This window comes from Xenopus laevis, chromosome 1L (genome assembly GCF_017654675.1).
Source record: "Xenopus laevis strain J_2021 chromosome 1L, Xenopus_laevis_v10.1, whole genome shotgun sequence".
Lineage (NCBI taxonomy): Eukaryota > Metazoa > Chordata > Amphibia > Anura > Pipidae > Xenopus > Xenopus laevis.
Window position 1 is genome coordinate 171,096,080 of NC_054371.1, and position 19,912 is coordinate 171,115,991.

A 19,912-nucleotide genomic window follows, 5' to 3' on the forward strand; every position below is an offset into this window, starting at 1 on the left:
ATCTGCACATTCCATCATTTATGTAGAATGTGTATCTGAGCAGGTTGATATTTTGTAATCTAGATTTTAATTACATTTTGAACACTAATTACATTTTGATCAATAAACGCCCACCCTCAAATGCATCAAATTCCCTGACAATTTCCCAGAAAAAGTACAGTGCAGATAACATTTTCTTTAGCGTATCTTAAAGCAACGGTATAATATATCAAGTCATCAATAACTTTTTTAGCATGAGCAGACCTACATATTTTTTTATACTCTCTTAAAAATGCACAATGCCACATACCAGAATCAAAATTGGCACAGAACTCATTATCTTTGCATGTAAGTCTGTAGTCAGCTTAATGTACTGGAGATAGAACCAAAGCCCTGAAGTGTACTTAGCCCAATCCAATATATATAGCAAAAATCCTCTAGTCATATAACTTGTAAATCCATAAGAACAGGGCTGGTTCTTTAGGCATTACATGTAAAGTCCTAGTTAGCGTTTCATGTAGGATATGATACATACTGTATAAAGAGATTTTCTTATTATACAACACTACTCCATAATATAGAGGTTTTCTTACAATACTTTAAAATATATTTTGCCTCCGGAAACGCTACAACGAGATCTGGATACCTGAAGCTGCAACGATTTACCCCATATGTATATCTACCAAGCTAAAGGATAGAAGTTGGGGTCACTGAGTGCTGTTCCTTTGTATTTTTGGAGATGCGCCAATTAAAATAAAAAAATAAATAAAAAAACAACACAAAATATGCTAAATTGGTTCTTGGTTAGTAAATTGGTATTCATTGCACCACTCTTTGGCAATGCCTTCCATTTCTTCAGCTAGTTCTGAAGATCTGAAAGCCTTTCTAATCCCCAAATCCTTCCTTGCACTGCATGTTTCTGTAAGATAACCCTTAATATTACTAAAGACTTGAACATTAGCGTTTCTCTCTGCCATCTTGAATTGAGATAATATTGTAATAGGAATACTTAGCATATATTATAGCTGATCTCCACAGCGTGAAAGAGAGCAGGATTGCAAAGTGATATGACCTGCATATTTTTCAGCTGCTGACTTCTAGTAGAAGAGTTATATGTCGAGTAGCTTAGCAATGTTCTGATTAAAAACCCTTTTAGTAACTCATAGTGACTGTGAGTTATCAGGGATATATCTGGCTATATGCTGAATGTTTTCCCTTAAAATTTGATATTCCCTTTTAAAAAAAGGGAACCTGTCAATTATCTTTAAATATTAAAGTTATATGTCTAAAAATGGAAAATTCTATTTATATGATTTCAGTTCAGTAATGACATATGTCACATAAAGGTAAAGCAAGCAGGAAAGGAAATTTACAACATCCTGTTTTCATAAAAGGCAGATGGATTTTATTTGAACCCAGATTTAGAATATAAAGTCTATAGCAACCAGTATTTGAACATGATAGCCACAGAAATAAGAAAAATTAGAAAATATGATACCTTTTAATGGGTCAGAATAAGAATGAAGCAAATTGTTATATTTTATAAGCTTTCAAAAGGGCATGGACTGCTTCGTGAGCTGCTCCAGCTTGTTATAGAGAATACTGTGCTCCATGCACTCAGAAAATCCACAGGTATAACTTGTGATTAGGGATTTATTTTCATTCCTACAGCTGCCTGTAATGAGACAGAGTTGCGCCAATTTTGGCAGCAAGAAAATATGATCAACTGCATTTTGGAAGTAAATGAAAATGTATTATGCAGTGTCATATAGAAGAAAATACAGTGCAACAGGGAGTGTAAATGAGATAATACTAACCACATGGAAGCAGATATTCTGTACATCCAACTTCTAGGTTTGGAACAAGATATATGGAACAAGATATATAGGAATACAACTACTAGTAATAGTCAAAGCTGCAGCAGGAGGCAGCACCTTCCAGTTCAGCTGGGGCCATACAGTATGTCACTTGTATGTTGAGCACTTATGTCATCATAAAAGAACCATTTTTAAAATGTTCTAGCATTCTAAGGGGCAGATTTACTAAAGGGCAAAGAGGCCGTCGTCCAAAGGACTTTGCCAATTTACTAACAGGCGTAAAAGACAATAGCAAAAGAAACTGTCACTAACGCAGTTTCACTCCCTATCATCAGGCAAATTTTTGCTCAAGCAAAAGATTATTAATCCGCAAATTCACTTTTTACAGAACGTTGCCTCTTTTGCCAGTTTCCTTCACCACCTTAGACCTGTAAAACTGATAAGATGAAGCTACGTCCTCCTAAATTTTGATATATGTCAGTGACATCATATCCTGTATGCCGAAAAGTCATAAACATTTTAAAAAATGCTGGCGTTTTTTAAAGTGGGATTTTCTTTAAAAGTTGTAACTATTAAAAAATTGTATTTTAACTTCAAGCATTTGAACCTAATCTCTAATAAAGACGTCTATATGACCTATATGTAGTACCTGTCCTTTTCAAATTGACCTAAGTGGAAGTGTACTAACAAAGTTTCGATAGGCAGAAACTAGGGATGCACTGAATCCACTATTTTGGATTTGGCCGAAACCCCTGAATCTTTTTTACTTCTTTTGTTTTGTGACAAATAGTCACTCGATTTCCCTCCCGCCCCTAATTTGTATATGCATTTGCATATGCAAATTATGATACAGATTCGGTTCGGCCAGGCAGAAGGATTCGGCCGAATCTGAATCCAGCTAAAAAAGGCCAAAATCCTGTCTGAATCCTTGACTGTCAGGAAACATTCCATCGGAATGGGTTTGACTGCATTGAGCAGTCAAACACCATTCTGTTCAATGGGGTGTTAGAGCTCAACAACAAAGCTGCTGGGAACTGTTAAAATGTAAAACTCAAAGATCTACATAGTTCTTGATTCATATTTTTTTAATCAATGGGGCCATTGACTGTGACTGTGGCTTTATTTAACCTTTAAAGTAAAAGAGTTAAGGAAGCTAAACTGAGTCATGGCATTTTCTAAGATGAAAATGGCAAATTTTAAATTAAATAAAAAAGCAATTTATTGTTTAGATAGATATTATTTTAATTACATATAATTAGATATTAAATGTTTTAAAATAAGTTATTTCTAATATGTGCAAGGTGATTTTCACGAACAAGTTCTACTGTATTGTGGGATTCCTTTCTAGAATTACAAAATATTCCTTTTGATTTGGCTGCATTTTTTTCCTTCCACTTCATTTACGAAGTGGAAGGCAGGGTATGAAGTGCAAAAAAAAAAGGCACAATCCACCATTTTCTTACACTTTGAACCCTGGCTTCTACTCTATTTATTTCACTACAGGTCTCTCCACTCCATTTCAATTCCAGAGTACAGTTTTAATGATAACATTAGTATCCAATTCACTTGACACAAGTCAGTTTTAGTTGTTGATACAGTCCATTAAGGGAATCCTGGAATTACCAGCAGGAGAGTGTATGGGTGCTAGTAAGTTTATGTATAGCATCAATTTGCATGAATTTGTGCACTCTGTATTGCACTTTGAGAAAACTGCTGCACAAAAACACCACAAATTATAATTTCTTTCAAACCAATTCTCAAGATTTATCAATAAAAATATTTTTTTTGAAAACGCTCTAAACTCAAATAAAAAAAACCTCAACAACTATATCTATAGAAGTCAACGGGAAGTTTTTTCTCAACATTCAAGCAATTTTATTTTCAAGTGTTTTCAAACAGGTACATTTTTCAATGGGACAATATTCACTTTTTCTCTGAGACCTAATAAAATTCAGTTTTTCAAACTAAAGTTTTTTTGCAATTATGCTATGGAGTGATCAAGAAACAACTGTGCTTGTAAAAAAAATTAAATTCCAACATTAATAATTCCCTTTGTCACTTTACTAAACCTACCTGCTATAAAGTACTTCTTTATCTTCTCAACAAGGCCAGACATTTGCATTGCACAAATATATACATCTTATTTAATCTGAACTATTACTACCTACAGGTATGGGATTCCCTTATCCAGAAACCCAATATCCAGAAAGCTCCAAATTACAGGAATGCCAACTCCCATAGAGTCCACTTTAACCACCCAAGTCTAATAATCAAACAGTACTGTGTCCCTGATGGTAACTAAGTTGAATGGATCTATATTGGTGGAAAACCAATAAATCGTTCCTATTGGGCATATTTCAGGTTTAAATGATGTTTACTGAAAGATCCCTTATCCAGAAAAGCCCATGTCCCAAATATTCCAGATAATAGATCCTATTCCTGTACAACTCATTTACTGTTACAAACTCCAAAACAAAAGTTAAGCACAACCAGGATGAACTTGTCTAAGTATATTTTAAAATGCATATGTATATGTTATTACTATAATGAAAAGGAGTAGTAGGGAAGGAACATTTCAAGCATCAAGCAATAACCAGAGAAGAAATGCACACAGAATCTTTTTTAATGATATTGTAATTGCTTTTTCATCACTGATTGTGATGCCTATCATCTCTGCTCCACTGCTTTCTAAATCCTACATGGTGTATAAATGATACAGATTGTTTCCAACTCACTAGTCCATCTCATGGAAGACAGTGACAAAGTAGTTAATAAGTGTTGGCAGTTCATTGCAATGTCCTAATAAGATGTGCAGTGAAAATACTCCATATTAAAGAACTCCTTTAATGCAGTTTAGAAATCAACTTAGTTTCAAAACTGCTACACGTTATTTACCACTGAAATGAAGCCACAATAAATAAACTCAATAGTAGAGGCAGATTTTAACCTAAGTTTGGATAGGTCTATTGAAGTTTGGATAGGTTTATCTACCTGCACTAAAACTTAATATAGGTATGGGACCTGTTATCCAGAATGCTCGGGGCTTGGAGTTTTCCAAATAGCGGATCTTTCAGTAATTTGGATCTTGATAAGATGGAGTCTATGGGAGATGGCCTTTCTGTAATTCGGAGCTTTCAATATAACAGATCCCATACCTGTAGTAACAGAAAGATACGTGAACAAGATCAACAAATGTAGATGGTTTGTAAACTGCTAGTGATGAAGGGGTGGTTAGAATTTTAATACATTTTTAGATAATGACCTATTTCTAGCAACTGGTATTTTTTAATTATTGTTGAATTATTTTTTAAATACTTATTATTACAATTTTATTACTGTTACTTTTTATTCCTAATCTATTCAGTCCCACTTCTGTTCATATTTTGGTTTGTCATTTAAACCACTGCCTGGTTGCTAAGGTAAATAAGACCATAGCAACCAAACAGCAGTTCAAATTCAAACAGCAGAGCTGCTGAACTAAAAATCGAAAAATAACTGAAAAACACAAAAAAGAACAAATGAAAACCAATGACAAATTGTCTTACAATAGAAATTTCTATGTCATACTAAACATTAATTTAAAGTTGTACAACTGCCTAAAGAATTTGGGGTTAATGTAACTTTTTTTAATTATAACATGTTTACCAGCACCTTTGTCAAATAATTTATCTACCAGAGACGAAATCATTCTGTAGATGTCAAACATGCGGCACCTGCAGAGGCCTCTGGACTTGTCCTCATACACAATTTATTGAGTAGTAAGAACTACTTGCAATAGGTAAAAACTGAAATTTGTTTCCCACTGAGCTGTGATTGAATAAGATCTAAATCCATAGGCCGACCAGGTCAGGACTAACACAATGTCACCGGAGTTGGCATGGGAATGCTTCTGAGTACATATAAATACTGCTTTGGGCACAAGCTGTCATTGGATGCTGAGAATTCCATTAAAAAAAAAAAAAAGAAACCAACAGAAGGTAGATGTTTTGCTTCCCTGTTTATCCCTGATCTTATATAATAAAAATCAAATCCCCAAGAAAAAAAAAAGTAATAAATCAACATTTATAAAAGCTTTTCTGTTGTTTCTGTCCACTTTTCTTTCCTTGTGTTCCTTTACTGAATATTCTGCTGAGTAACTTGTCACAAGTTATACTTTTTCCACAAATGCACTTGTCTCTTTTTCTAACCAGTTCTTTCTTGTCAGTTCTGTCCCCAAAGGCTCTCAACTTGCTGATGAAACACCTTTACTTAACAAACCATTTACTGTGGAAACAGCTGGAAGACACAGGCAGCGTTCCCTGACATTAAGGTTCAGATAATAACCTCAATCTCTCCTGTGTTTTATCTGTGGCGAGCATGCGGATCAAAGGAAAGGTGATGAGAATATGAATGACATGAAAATGTCACTGTAATTTCTGCCATTGCACTTATCAAGTGACTTTTTATATATAATAATTTATATATATATATCTGTATATTCTTTGGAACTTGCTGGGTTTTACTTGTAGTTGCAGTTGTTGTGTTTTGTTTTTTTGTTGTTTTTGTTCTGATTTGTTAGCTGACATATTACTTGCAAGTTAGATTATAGCCTTATGACAAAAGGGGAGATTAGCTTAAGTAGTAGGGTAGAGTGGCAAAATAAACATAGCAATGTGGATATCAAAGTCAAAGCTGGCAATGCAATCAATCATAGTCGCCTAATGCTTAAAAAGAGATTGAACCAGCTACACTGGAAAAATCAATCAGCTTCTCCTCTGGCATCACTCGATGTGTTCCGCCCAAAGGCATTTTTGAAACTTGTGAGAATAAGCAGTCACAACCCAGCACGAACTTAATTGACGTGAAAAAGTTGTGAATTCAGTTTTATTTTTTTGAAGCAATCTGTGTTCTAGATAAGCAAGCCGCAAATAAAAAGCTCTACAATCCCATAGAGCAGTTAGCCATAAGGATGAAGAGTCAGGGGAAGTATGGGCACCTTCTGGCTTACCATCTAATACAGCATTTGTAGCTTCAAGCGTACTCCTGCCAACTCTTTGTTCCAGTGCACATTTTTGCTTAAATCTGAAATAAGTTTTCATTTTCATTCCATAAATAACATTTTATTACCTTTTTTAAAAATTTTCACAAAATCCATATTTATAAACATAGTTACATAGTTAGATCAGATTGAAAGAAAAGACCAAAGTTCCCAAGTTCAACCCTCCAAATGAAACCCAGTATCCATACATACATACACACACTGACCCTTACTCATGTAAACTATAAATACTTATACACTAACTATAGATTTTAGTATCACAATAGCCTTGGATCTTATGCTTGTCCAAGAAATCATTCAAACCACTCTTAAAGGCATTAACAGAATCGGCCATCACAAAATCATGTGAAGGACCACCTATGCTGCTTCAAATGAAAGGCTGGTTGATGTGAAAGGCAATGGGCAGATTTTCTTGGGGGGTGGTGAAACAGTCTGCATTGTGCAATTCTAGTGCAGATTGAGTTTAACATTTGCAGCTGGTGAAACCACAAAATTCTCTGTGAAAATGTACCATGCAGAAATGTTTACTCATCGCTAAAGTCAACTCCTTAATGTGGCAAATGGATAATAATAAAGGGCTGGCACATACCAGACCACACTCCATAAATTGATGCAGTAAAAAATATTTTTATTGTAGCAAAAACATCTCAGCAAAAGCCTTACGCATTTTGTGCCTTATGGGCACTTAGTCATAGGCTGAACAAACACTGGAACTGAAACTCCTTAATGTGGGTCCTCTTAGAATTAGTAAAAACAGCCATTTTGCTATAGTAAACTGTGAGGATTTTAGATTGTATGCATTTATTCAGTTATGCAGTTATCACTAGGATTTATATGTGTTTACTCCAAGCTGGGCAATACTGACAGAGTAACTCCCTCAATACATTATACTATTGACTGGACTGAGTAAAATCAGAATATCCACGGATGTATTGATGATCATACAGCGTTATTTGTTTATCTTATCAACAAAGTTATACTGGCTTTCTAATATAAGATATGCTAAGCAAATGCAATGTTGTCCTCCTGTTACTGTTTCTGTTATCCACTTTGTTTTGTGGGTGTGCACAGCACTAATTTGTCATAGTGTTGGTAAAATGTTCCACATATGCTCAGATTTATTTTGGACAGTTCTGAGTCTGCAAACAGACTTCTGGTTAAATCACAAGTAAGTTCACTGATCAAAAGTCTTTTTTTCATTCATATACAGGTATCTATGAATTAGATTGTTTACATGGTGGAAGTGGGCAAATAATGTTGCACATTTAGTACAACAAAGAACAGCGATGACCAAATGTAAAAGACGCACCATTATAAAAATGCTAATGTACCCTTGATTTTAGCACATGTGAATCAAAAACCGCCATCAGTTTGTCATTTATAGATTAGAACATGCCATTAAGGCTTCAGATTCAATTTATGAGGCCATAAACATTTCAAGTACTTCAGGAAATTTAACAACACAACCTTTTTGATAGAGTTATATTTTTTGAAGTGAAAAGACAGAAAAATCATTTCTAAACCAACTATTTAAGAAAAAGGAGCCAATAGGAGGAAATATAGGGTTTTATACAGGCGTATCTGGAAACCTATTATCTAGAAAGCTCTAGATTACAGGAAGGCCATCTCATGTAGATCAGTACAGTACCTTGTACTTGATGGTAAATAAACTGGATGCATCCTAATTGGTAGCAAAACAATCCTATTGGGTTTGTTTAATGTTGGAATTATATTGTAGCATACTTAAGGAATGGAGATCTAATTTACATCCTATACCTGTAGCAGGTAAGGAGTAGCCAATACAACTTGACCATATAATGCCCCAAATCAACATAGTTAATGTAGTACTTACTTGAAGGCATTTGCATCTCTGTGCACCTTGTAGTTGTCAGCACTGATTCTGGAAATGATTCTGGTGACTGCTATAAGGATGCCTATATTAACCTAGTTAGAAATGCAAAAAGAAAATAAGAGTTAATATATAAAACATATGCATGCCACTCCAAATACTATTTCTTTTTTTCCAATTTGTTTGTAGCTATGGAGACATTAAAAATACATCCACTAAATTCTCTGAATCTCAGGCTCCTTATTGCTGGCATGCTTAGTTAGGTTATGGAATGTAATAGCATCTGCATCTTTACGGTCACTGGGCAGACAATGAGATGGAATGCTTTAAGTTAGTTTTTGCCCTAATCTCCCAGTGTTCACTTGAGCGCTAGAAAAAAAAAATGACTTCTCATAAAATACGAAGATATTAAAATCCATTTTCAAGGTTACTAAACTATGGTTTATTTCCTAATTTTAATATTAGATTCTTCCCATATACAGGCAATCTAGCATGCACGAATGGAGCACAGTTCGTTGAATTTCAAAATACTGCATTATTATTTTAAGCAATAAACAAAAAGGTAAATTGCTTTATTTAAAATAAACACCAGTAACATTCAGAAACATATGTGATAGTTACTCAGCTTGACGTTTCAGAATTGATTGAGCTGCCCTTGGCAACAACCTTGATTGTCACTTTCCAGATCTCTCATACAGGGAATTTCCAGGGGGCATGGTCTAGTGACCCAGATGTCCTGCTCTGATTTCACTGGGGGCTTGGCACAAATCGTTTGTCACAAATTGTTGTGCACAGGCATAGCTGCAGAAGGGACAACACCATATTGTTTCCTCAAAACCCTAAGAATAGAAACCCTACAGACATTGTAGCACAGGAATTCTGCTGCAAATCTTCAGAAGATGACCTAGACATTTTCGTGAACAATATTAATCCCAGGGTCAGTAAACTGGGTATGATATACAGTAGACCATGGGTCTTCCAATGACCCAAAGCACACATTAAAAAAGCTTAAGCAAAATACTTAAAGACAAAACATTGGACTGTTCTGAAGTGGTCAGTAATGAGTCCAGATCTAAATATCATTGAAGATTTGTAGAGAGGTATGAACACTGCTGTTGGGAGAAGGCTTCCTTTCAATATGGGAAGAGTGGGGCAGTTTGCAAAAGATGGATACTTCAGACAGTAGAGAGAGGTGTACAGAGGTGTACAAAGATCATTCATGGCTATAGGAAGTTATAAATGTATAGGAAACTGGCTACAGAATTGGGCACAGAAGGTGGTTGTCAATGGTTCATTCACTACTTGGTGTGGGCCCTGCAGGATTCTGTATTGGGGCCACTTTATTTAATTTGTTCATTAATGATTTAGGAAAAAGCATTGTAATGCAACAGTGTTTGCAGATGACACAAAACTATGCAGCAACATTAATTCCAACCAGGATGTAGCAGCCCTGCAGCAGGATTTTAAAAAACTGCCAATCAGGGTGGCTAAGTAGCAGATAAAATTCAGTGCTGATAAATGTAAGGTCAAGCACCTTGGATGTAAAAATGTGCAAGCCACATACACCCTTGATAGAACTACATTAAGCAAATCTATAATAGAGAAGGACCTAGGGGACGTAGATAATAAACTTTACTCAAGCAATACATTTGTTTAACTGGTATTCATTTTTAATATATAGATTCCAATCTATCCTATCCTTGGCAACAAGACTGCTTATTTTTCATCTGATCTTGCATATGAATTGGCTCTTTAAACCTTCCAGCCTTCATTGGATGTTTTGCAGAGCAGCTCTCTGAAAAAATTGTTTTTTTCAATTACCGTTCAAAATACACTATGCAGTGAAAATGGAAGGGCACACATTATTAAACATGACTGAAGCTTGTGCAAAAGAGTTCTGCCACTTTGTGTTATTTTTGTGTCACTTTCAGTCCAGATAACCTTGAAAAGGAACTCCCATCAGAGCTACAGATCTCTTCAAAACATCTCCATTCTGTGAGATACAAAGCTGCTCTCTGTAGCTTCCCTGCCTTTGAATGAGGGTGAAAAATAAGGATGCTGGAATTCAAAGAATGGGTAAAAGTAATGCTGTCAGACAAAGAAAACAAGTACTATAAGTGCAATACATTTACTATATGTGACAAAAATATTTCTGAATTACAGCTGAATTTTGGAAAATAAACTATAATATAATGAAGCTGTTCAAACAAGTGGGAACAGTCAAGAAATATGTTCTGAGGTTTGTATTAAAAACACAAGCTTTTGTTCTGCCATTTTATTTTGCTTGTGCTACACAGACAAAGGGTATGAGAGGTTATTCATAAAAGGGAGAATAGAAGAAAATAGCAAGAGATCACAGAACACTGTCCTATGGACTCAGAAGGCAGAATTCTTTGACTCTGCCTATGTAATGTAATCTATATGGAAGATGCAAACTCTGTAATAAATCAAAGAAAAATGTTTGGTGTGGACTAATGTTCAGTTACTGAATGATAGGTAGTGTTCCATAGAAAATTCATATGACTTTGAATCTATTAAATCATTGGGCACTGCCAACTATAGGGCAAATTTACTCACAGCGCAACACTTCGCCAGGTGTAGATTCGCCAGGACAAAGCAAATTCACTAAAATCCGAAGTTGCGTCCAGGGCACCGAACTCTGGCAAAGTTGTGCTAGCGTTACTGCGCCAAGCAAAACGAAGTTGCGCTGGCGTTGCCTAATTTGTTTACGGTGGGAAGTTAAAGTTCAATGGACGTAAACCTTAATAAAATAAAATAAAGTTGTTATATGGACCTACACATAAGCCCACTGTATAGTTTATGTGCCATATGTTAGGAAATGTAGGCAGGAAGCAGGTTACCCCAAAAAAAATGTACGCTCTTTTGCAGCCTATCACCCTGAAAAAAGGAAAAGACGCCAGCGTTTTTTGGGACTTAGAAAAATGTTCAACTAAATTTTGAGGAAGTTCTATCTACTCTATTGCACTTCGCCTGGTTTGAGGTGGCGAAGGCAAGTCTGGCGCAAGAGGTAACATTCAGTAAAATCCGCATCTTAGTGAATTTGTGTAGTCACGTCCATTCACCAGGCGTTAGGGAGCGAAGTACAGTTAGAGTCTATCTCCTTCGCTAGCGTTAGTCACTTCACCCTTTAGTAAATTTGCCCCTATATTTATTCAAAATGTAATTCCTTGAGTTGATTTTTTTGTATGTATTTCAGTGGTTTAAGACATTAACTATCCTTTTTATAATTGTTGAACTAACTTGTGTCATAGTGGTGATATTCTATCAAGTTTGTGTTAATTTCAAACTAAACATGAATTCCGGATTTTTTTTAACTCTTTTTGAGGTGGTAGAAAAACATGTTTCTTTTCATTCTTCTAGTACTGGCAAACACTGCTCTAGAACAGGGCTGTGCAGCCTCATACCTTTAGAGCCTTAATGAGCAGGATTAGAATTTATCTATGGTTCAGGGAAAGTTCAGAACTTTTTAATTATTGAGATTTCTTTAGCTGTAGCTATAATCCCTGGTCCTAGTCAAGGTTATTGGGTCTCTGAGTTCGACACACTCATAAAAAAGTCATAACATAAAATAATGTATTTATTAAATTTGATGGATATTCCTTGATGATCTGACATAGGAGAACCAAATTAATACCTTATGCATAATGTGCTGGTACACAAATAAGGATATGCAGATAACAGACATTATAGCTGCCCTGTTTTTATCCTTGGTATTGGTATCCTTTCTTCATTGTTCTCTGGGCAGTAGTAATGGGCGAATCAGTCCAGTGGAAATTTGCTTAAAACACAAAGAAGTCTATGGGTGTTCTGGAGCAGCATTTTTTTTCTATGCAAAATACATCAAAGTCAATGAGTGTTTTTTTTCTGCATTTTTTTTCATGCAAAATGCATTGAAGTCAGCAGATGTTTAGAGAAGAGTGCAGGCTAACTACAGACAGAATGTAATACCAATAAACATGATGCAAAAAGGCAAAGGAATTCAACGAATAGAGAATGGCAGGTATAATCGTTAACCCTCTTCAACTGCAGTGATATTGAATAAAATTACTAGTACTGTATAAGCAGTCCACCTACTACCTTTAGAAAGTTAAATACTATATGCTTATAGGATGGTACTGGATACTAAACAATACGAAATATTTTATATTACATTCCCAAATTGGTGCTTCTTCTTCTACAGGAATGAAATACCATGAAGATAATATCACATACATTGCACTGTTGCCAAACTCCCAGATGAGGGATCTGTGATCATAAATATAACATGTTCGGGGTATTAACCATATCTCAGTGACTGTGTCAATCTAGACTGTTAGAAAATAAAATCTATGACTGACTAAACAATGTACATACAGGATAAGACCTGCTGCTTTTTTTTACAGTGTATTAGAAAATAGGAGAGGTTGAAAGAGGTTTTCTACCTACAGTATGACTAGGAATGAGCCAACTTTTTTGGCCAGTATATTTTTGTGGCAAAATTTGCCAGAAAAACCACAAAAATCATTGTGATGTGTCCCTTGACTTCCACATCAACCAATGGGATTTGATCTGTCCTCCTATTTAACGAGCCAAGAGTCATGTTTGGCGGAAACTGAAAACTTTGGAGCCCTTTTTCCAAATATTTGTAATATAGTGGAAATGATCTTCCAGTGGCGTAACTACAGTGCGCCAGGCCCCTGTGCAAATAAAATGTTCAGAGGGGCCTGGCACATAACACAGCCCCTACCCACCTTTTCCCCCTGATCCCTCCCTTCACTTTGCTAGCTCTCTCCATTGGCCCACTTGCCTGCTTCTCCCCTTTCGTCTGTAGTGCCAGTGAGTGGCTATAGAGTAAACAGATGCTTCCTCTATAGTTACACAACTGGGATCTTCTTTGACAATTATTGATGGGTGAATTTATTTGGCAGGCATGAATTTGCTTTTTGCAACAATTTACTACACGCCCATTGATTTTAATGCAATTGGATTAAATAGGCATGCAGCAAATTGTCGACGGTGTCAGAATTGTCGACGGCATTGATTTTGACGCCATAAATTGACCCCGTTTTGCTAATTTCACTGGAAATTCATAAAATTTTTCAGCGAAATGAAATTCGCTCATCACTACTGATAATATGTTGAGTAATGTATACGCTATTGCAGAGCTAGTAATGCCATGTAAGTTTGCCTTTCCATTGACTACAATGCTTTCTGTGAAATTTCAACATTTTGATAAGCAGTTTTGCTTATCACTATGTACAGTGTATGACACCCACTGGAATATAAAATCACTTACAGCCTCCACCTCTGCACTCCACACTGCCTTGACTAAGAAATCTAAACAATAATTATTATATACAAATATCAAAACATAGTGTAGTAATAATATTATATTTTGAAATCCCAAAAAAATTGCACACATTGGATTGTGCCATATCCTACTTATGGCAATTAAAGGTGTTTAACTGAAGTCATTGTTATGGGTAAAGGAATAAGGAATCTATATTTTATCAAGTAAAAGGGCAGGTGTGACTTAATTCCTAAATATTACAAACACATTTGAAAAAAGAATATCTCAATGTGTTGCCATGGTTTATGCAATTACACTTCACTGCAGATCATCTGACAACTGTTTCCATAGAGACTTATGCATAGCTATTTCAATTAGTAAACAGCTTGAAAAGCAGATCTTTCATAAAAGGGGAAAAGCCTTAGAAGTTGCATTCTCTTCCTAAGCAAACAAGGTTTTGTCATGTACATTTTACTGAAAGAAAAAACAAACAATTTATAAGGCAGGACCTGACCACTATTGTAATCATCTGTGCACTAAAAATATAGTGAGGTGCCGGAAAACATGTTATGTTACTGGGGATATGATGATGTTGTTTATTCAAAATGATTATTAGTTCCTATACAGATCAATTATGGGAAAAGGAAAAAGCCTCATTTTAAATACAGCAAAAACAAAAGTGTGGCCAAGCATCTCAGTGCCCTTCTTACTGAAGAGTTGGAGAAAAGGGCGTCCGTTTACTTAAGCGCGGTAAAAATATAGACAGATTTATAGAGGAATATGTTTTTGCCAGTTTACTAACCTGCGGTAAATATAAATTTGCAAATGTGTTCGCCAGGTATCGCATTCACATGAAAATAACACTACATACAAATTAATGCCTGGTTTACTAAACAGCAAAATGTGCGAAAGACAAAATAAATGCCATAATATTTGCAAAATGTTACCCCCATCAATATAGGATTGATGTAGTGACAATACGAAATATCCCATAATACTCTTTTTACCCATCATTCTTTGCTGTAGTCATTGCTGACAGAAGAGAGATCTGTAGCTATTGCTCACAGGATATTTTGGCTTCTGCTTCTATCTGCTGCAACAGCAGCAGTTTCAACTCAGAGGTGTATTATTGGCAGCGGGCATCACAATCCAAGGATTCGTCAGCCTTGATGCTTTCGACAGCATTACTGCTAACGTAAGCTGGTTCATTGGCGTAGTTACTGCAAGTGATCGCAATGACTTCTGAGCGCATTGCTGTTTAGTAAACTTAGTCACTGCGAATATTTTGGCAGTGATAGCAACCACTTCACACCTATCGCAACACTTTGCCAGTGGCATTACGCTAAATTAACTAAAATGGGAAGTTCAGTCCTGGGCGTCGAGCGCTGGCAACTTTTCGCTAGTGTTACTTCGCTGTGTGAACATTTCATAGCGAAGATGTGATAGCATTCATTTGTGCCTAGCGAAACTTCGCTAGTGATCTTCCGCTTAGGTGGGAAATTTAAAGTTGTATTGACGGTTTTATTATAAATGTTGCTGCAAATGGTTTAAAGTGGACGTGTCACCCAGACATAAAAATCTGTATAATAAAAGTCAAATTAAGCATGAAATCAAATTTCTATTATATATTAAAACATTCATAGCTGTTGTAAGCTCATTTAAAAATCTGGCGAAAAGTCGCTAGTGTTAGCCACTTTGCTCTTTAGTAAATTTGCTCCCCATTGTATCCACCTTTCCTTTAACTGTGGATTGAAATATCAGCATGTTCAAGTCAGAAGATTATTGCCCTGTATTAAAAGACTCTACAAAATACTTATAAGGGTTCATCTTAAAAAGTCATTGCATTGCAGTTCATAAAAATGTATTATGGCACTAGAGATCTAGACAAAGATGAATAGTGGTAATTAAAGATTTTAGACATGTAGGCTGTCCAAGTTTGATTTGTAAGCGAGTACCTAAGGTCAGGGGGCTGGTCACATTATATGAGAAGTCTGTACAGAAAAACTCTTTTCAGAACCTATTCATCAAGATGTCTGTAGGGAGAAGGCACAGTTATCACTTGGGTTTACCCATGAAATGGGTGGACACCTTAATTTTTTTCCAAATACTACACCTCTTCTTTAGTTAGTCTTTAGTTTTTTTTTTCTAAACTGTATATACTAAAAATGTTTCCCTAGTGATGCAATCACTTGTGTTATTTATCATCGGGGGGGTGCACAAACTAATGTATTAATTTATGTAAAAAAAACATACTGTACCATGAAAGTAATACCATCAAAAAATAAGGAAAACAAATATTGTTTTTCTCCCATTTCAAACCTATACATTCTGTCATGGTGAAATAACCCTTAAGGATGTTACAATAGCAGATAAAGTTCATAAAATGCTGCTTGTTTTAAGCATTTAACACAAGGCTAATGATTGTTACTGTATTTAAAAGAAAAAAAAATTCAATTATTTTTGTGTCTAATGGCCATCAATAGCTAAGTTACTAAATAATGTAACACAGGATAAATCATTGTACTAAATTTAAAACTAAGTTTTATGAATACAGCAATTCCTTAAGTCATTGTTGGTCATTTATCAACACTTAGGGGGTTATTTGCTAAAATCCGAATTTATCTCATAATTAAAATTAAAAAGCTTGACCATGCCCAATTTTGTCTTATTTATTAATAAAATACCTCAAATAAATCGGAAAAAACCTGATAAAAATGCAAATTTGTCTGTTATGGTTCCTTTTATGTATTATGGTCACATGTGATGCTTTATACATTTCTAATGCTATGTGAATAATCTTTATATATATGAATATTGCATTATACCTACCACAATCACAAACAGTGCCGGTGCCACAAAAGCCCAGATCGCTCCCTTTTCAAGAGAAAGCCAGCAACTATAGTGTGACAAAGAGAGAAAGCAAGTCAGTGTTTTTTCTGCTGTATACATGATTAAAGTTGTGCTATACACTTGACTATATGCAAACTCCTCTCTATAATTATAAGGGGTCACAAGAAAAGTTTGAGCCATGTTTTTTACCTACAATTTTTCACATAATTCCATAGTAACTGGGGTCACCTGGAATTGCACTGCCCACAATTTGTGCAGTTGCCCTTGCACTTTGACTCAATTGGATGCAATTGCGCTGAAAATGTTCTAAGCCAGTTACTGTCAAAATGATGTGCATCCAATTCTTTAGGCATAAGTGTGCTGTAACTATTGAGGCAGGCTGATCTGGGATCCCTGGAGCTTCTGCTAGAAAGTGCTCAATTCAGGAGCCAGGACAGACCAAATGTCGCCAAGCCCAACTATACGAAAGTGCTCCATGCATTGTCACATTTGCACACCTTTAATGGATTGGAATTTTTAATGCAAAGACTGCAGAGAAACTGCATTTCCGCAATTGCACTTGCTGCCGTAAATGACTACTGCAGTGTTCCTAGATAAATATAAAAATCTTATTTGTGTCTTGTGGAACCTATACTGTTTCGCCATGCAGGTAGATGTAGCGATGACTGCTTGCTATTCTAAAGCCCCTGATGATACATTCCTTATGTCCTGTAATATACTCTATAAAGGAAAAATATATAAAGAAAAAAGACACAGGTCGAATTCCTAATGAGTAGAAAACAACTCAAGACAGCGGGCCTAGAGAGTTGAGCCTCAGGCAAGCCCTTTCTCAGTAAGAGAAAACCTTTTTTATAAGCACTCTTCTTGCTTTGGAGATTCTCAGCGGTACAAACTGACTGAACTTTTTTGGAGAGAGAAATTATTATGAAGAAAATCATTACGGAAGACAGAAACCTGATACATTCTAAAAATCAGCATTACATTTTTGCTAATGGTGGGTTAAAGAAATCTCTGTTAGCAGGTATTTATTTCCTCGGGAAATGCAGCACTCCTGGGCATTTGATAAATGGCAGCAGTAATGCCCGTCATTGTAATCCAAGTCAATAAAAATGGTGAGAGGTTTATTCTCAGTGCAGTGATGGAGTGATCTAATCTTGGATTCCCAGGGCAAATATTTTTGAAGATGTAGCTGCATGTGGCATGCTGGCATGAAAAATGAATGTTTGGTTTCAGCCAGCCCTTTGTCTATTTCTTATTTTGCACGCCGAAGTGAAATCATCTTGATTTGTACTGAGAAAAATCAATTTCCAAACATGCACAAATAAAATACCTGCTTTTAGCAGTATAAACCATGAAGCTGTTGGTTTTAACAAAGAACATTTTCTTTTCTTTCTTTGTCCTTAATATTTTGTCCTATAATTCAGCAGTTTATATTATTTGTTTCAGTACCTTCAGTTGAGCATAAAGGCTCTATCACCCAAAGCTGTCAAATCTGCTTAATAAACCATAGCAATAGCCTGCAATCTGAGATATATGCACATGAATATGAATAGAGCAATGCAGCACTATACTAGACTGTAATAGAAAAGATGTGAAGTCATACTGTATGTACCACAGCTAAATAATGTGTGTAGAATTCTTAATGCGAATTAAAAGGATACATTTTGACAGCTATGATATACTGTGCTTTCACATCATGTAAATTATGTGATTACAAACAAAATTGTGTGTTATATTGCACTCATAAACTGAATTTTTATTGGTAATAAGGTAAATAATATTTAGCATTAGACAACTGTTCCTGTGACAATAACACAGTACAATTGTTTCATTTCTTAAAAAAAAAAAAGGCGTTCAATAATGACAAGGAGCATCTTAAAGTATTATAAAATTCTTACATGGTTCACAAATTACTTAGGAGATCTCGGGAGAATGTTCAAGTAAGTTAATGAGGACGTATAATTAAGAGGAAACTGGAGAGAGGTTCAGTTCAGTGAAGCAGTTAGAATGAAGGTTTGGGTTCTAAAAGAAAGGCAACATGCTTAGAAATAGTCAGAGTAGAGAAAAGAAGGTTTCCTAGAGAGATCAATGATATGGTAGGCACAGCAGAGAGAGTGTGAGGCCAAGGGGTCGCAATATCTATAACACAGAGGGCCCAGTAGATTATTGATTACCATATTTTACTCCAAAATAATGTTACAAGCTTGCATAGTTAAAGAAAGAAAATAGCAGGGATACATAAATTGGGTATTGCTACCAGAGTGACCCTAGAGCAGGGGTCCCCATCCTTTCTTGCTCCTGATCCACATTCAAATGTAAAAAGAGTTGGGGAGCAGCACAAGCATGTACAAATAAATAGGGATGCCAAATAAGGGCTGTAATTTGCTATTTCGTAGCCTCTATGTGGACTGACATCCTACTGGAGGCCCTATTTATCAGTATCCCAAACTTGCCTCCAACCTAGGAATTCTAAAATAAGCAACTGCTTTGAGGCCACTGAGAGCAACATCCAAGGGGTTGACGAGCAACATGTTGTTACCAACCACTGGTTTGGGATCACTGCACTAGTATATCGCTCCATAGAAACCATAGAAAGAGGAACCTGCCCCCTACAATAAGTGCTTCACTGAGGTAGAAGATTTGCTCTATCTTTATATCCTCTAAAAAAAACTGTAGCAGCATTCTAACAAAATCTTTTTTTTTCTTCAGCCAAGGACAAAGAATATGAAAATGATAGTAAAAAAAAGTGCAATAGTGGAAAAAAGTAAATTTTTCTATGGTATTAGTAAAACTGCCCCTGTTTTATAATAGATAAAATCATATGATCATACATGGAGAATGTTTAATCTCATAAATATCTCCAAAACATTTTAAAATGACACAGATACCTACATATATAAGTGGCACCATTTAAAAGTGGACACAACATTAGTTGGACAACTATTTCCCTGGTTGGATTTATAGACATAGATCTATAATTTTTAACAAGAAGCTCCACCTACAACACCTCCAGCTAATGCTAGTTCATTGTTTATCTCCCATAATAACTGTACAAACATAGCAGTTAAAGTGGTTATTAAATTGAATGC

At 35.6% G+C, this 19,912-nt stretch overlaps 1 protein-coding gene across 2 annotated transcripts in view; it reads right to left on the reverse strand.

Moving 5' to 3' along the window:
• Positions 1–19,912, reverse strand: part of LOC108716320 (adhesion G-protein coupled receptor D1) — a 277,355-nt gene that overhangs the window by 19,695 nt on the left and 237,748 nt on the right. For both annotated transcript variants that reach the window (XM_018262431.2, XM_018262435.2), the window contains 2 exons: positions 16,803–16,869; positions 8,687–8,778 (listed from right to left, as the gene is read on the reverse strand). In XM_018262431.2, coding sequence (XP_018117920.1) covers positions 8,687–8,778; positions 16,803–16,869 — 159 coding nt within the window. The remainder of the gene's footprint in view (positions 1–8,686; positions 8,779–16,802; positions 16,870–19,912) is intronic.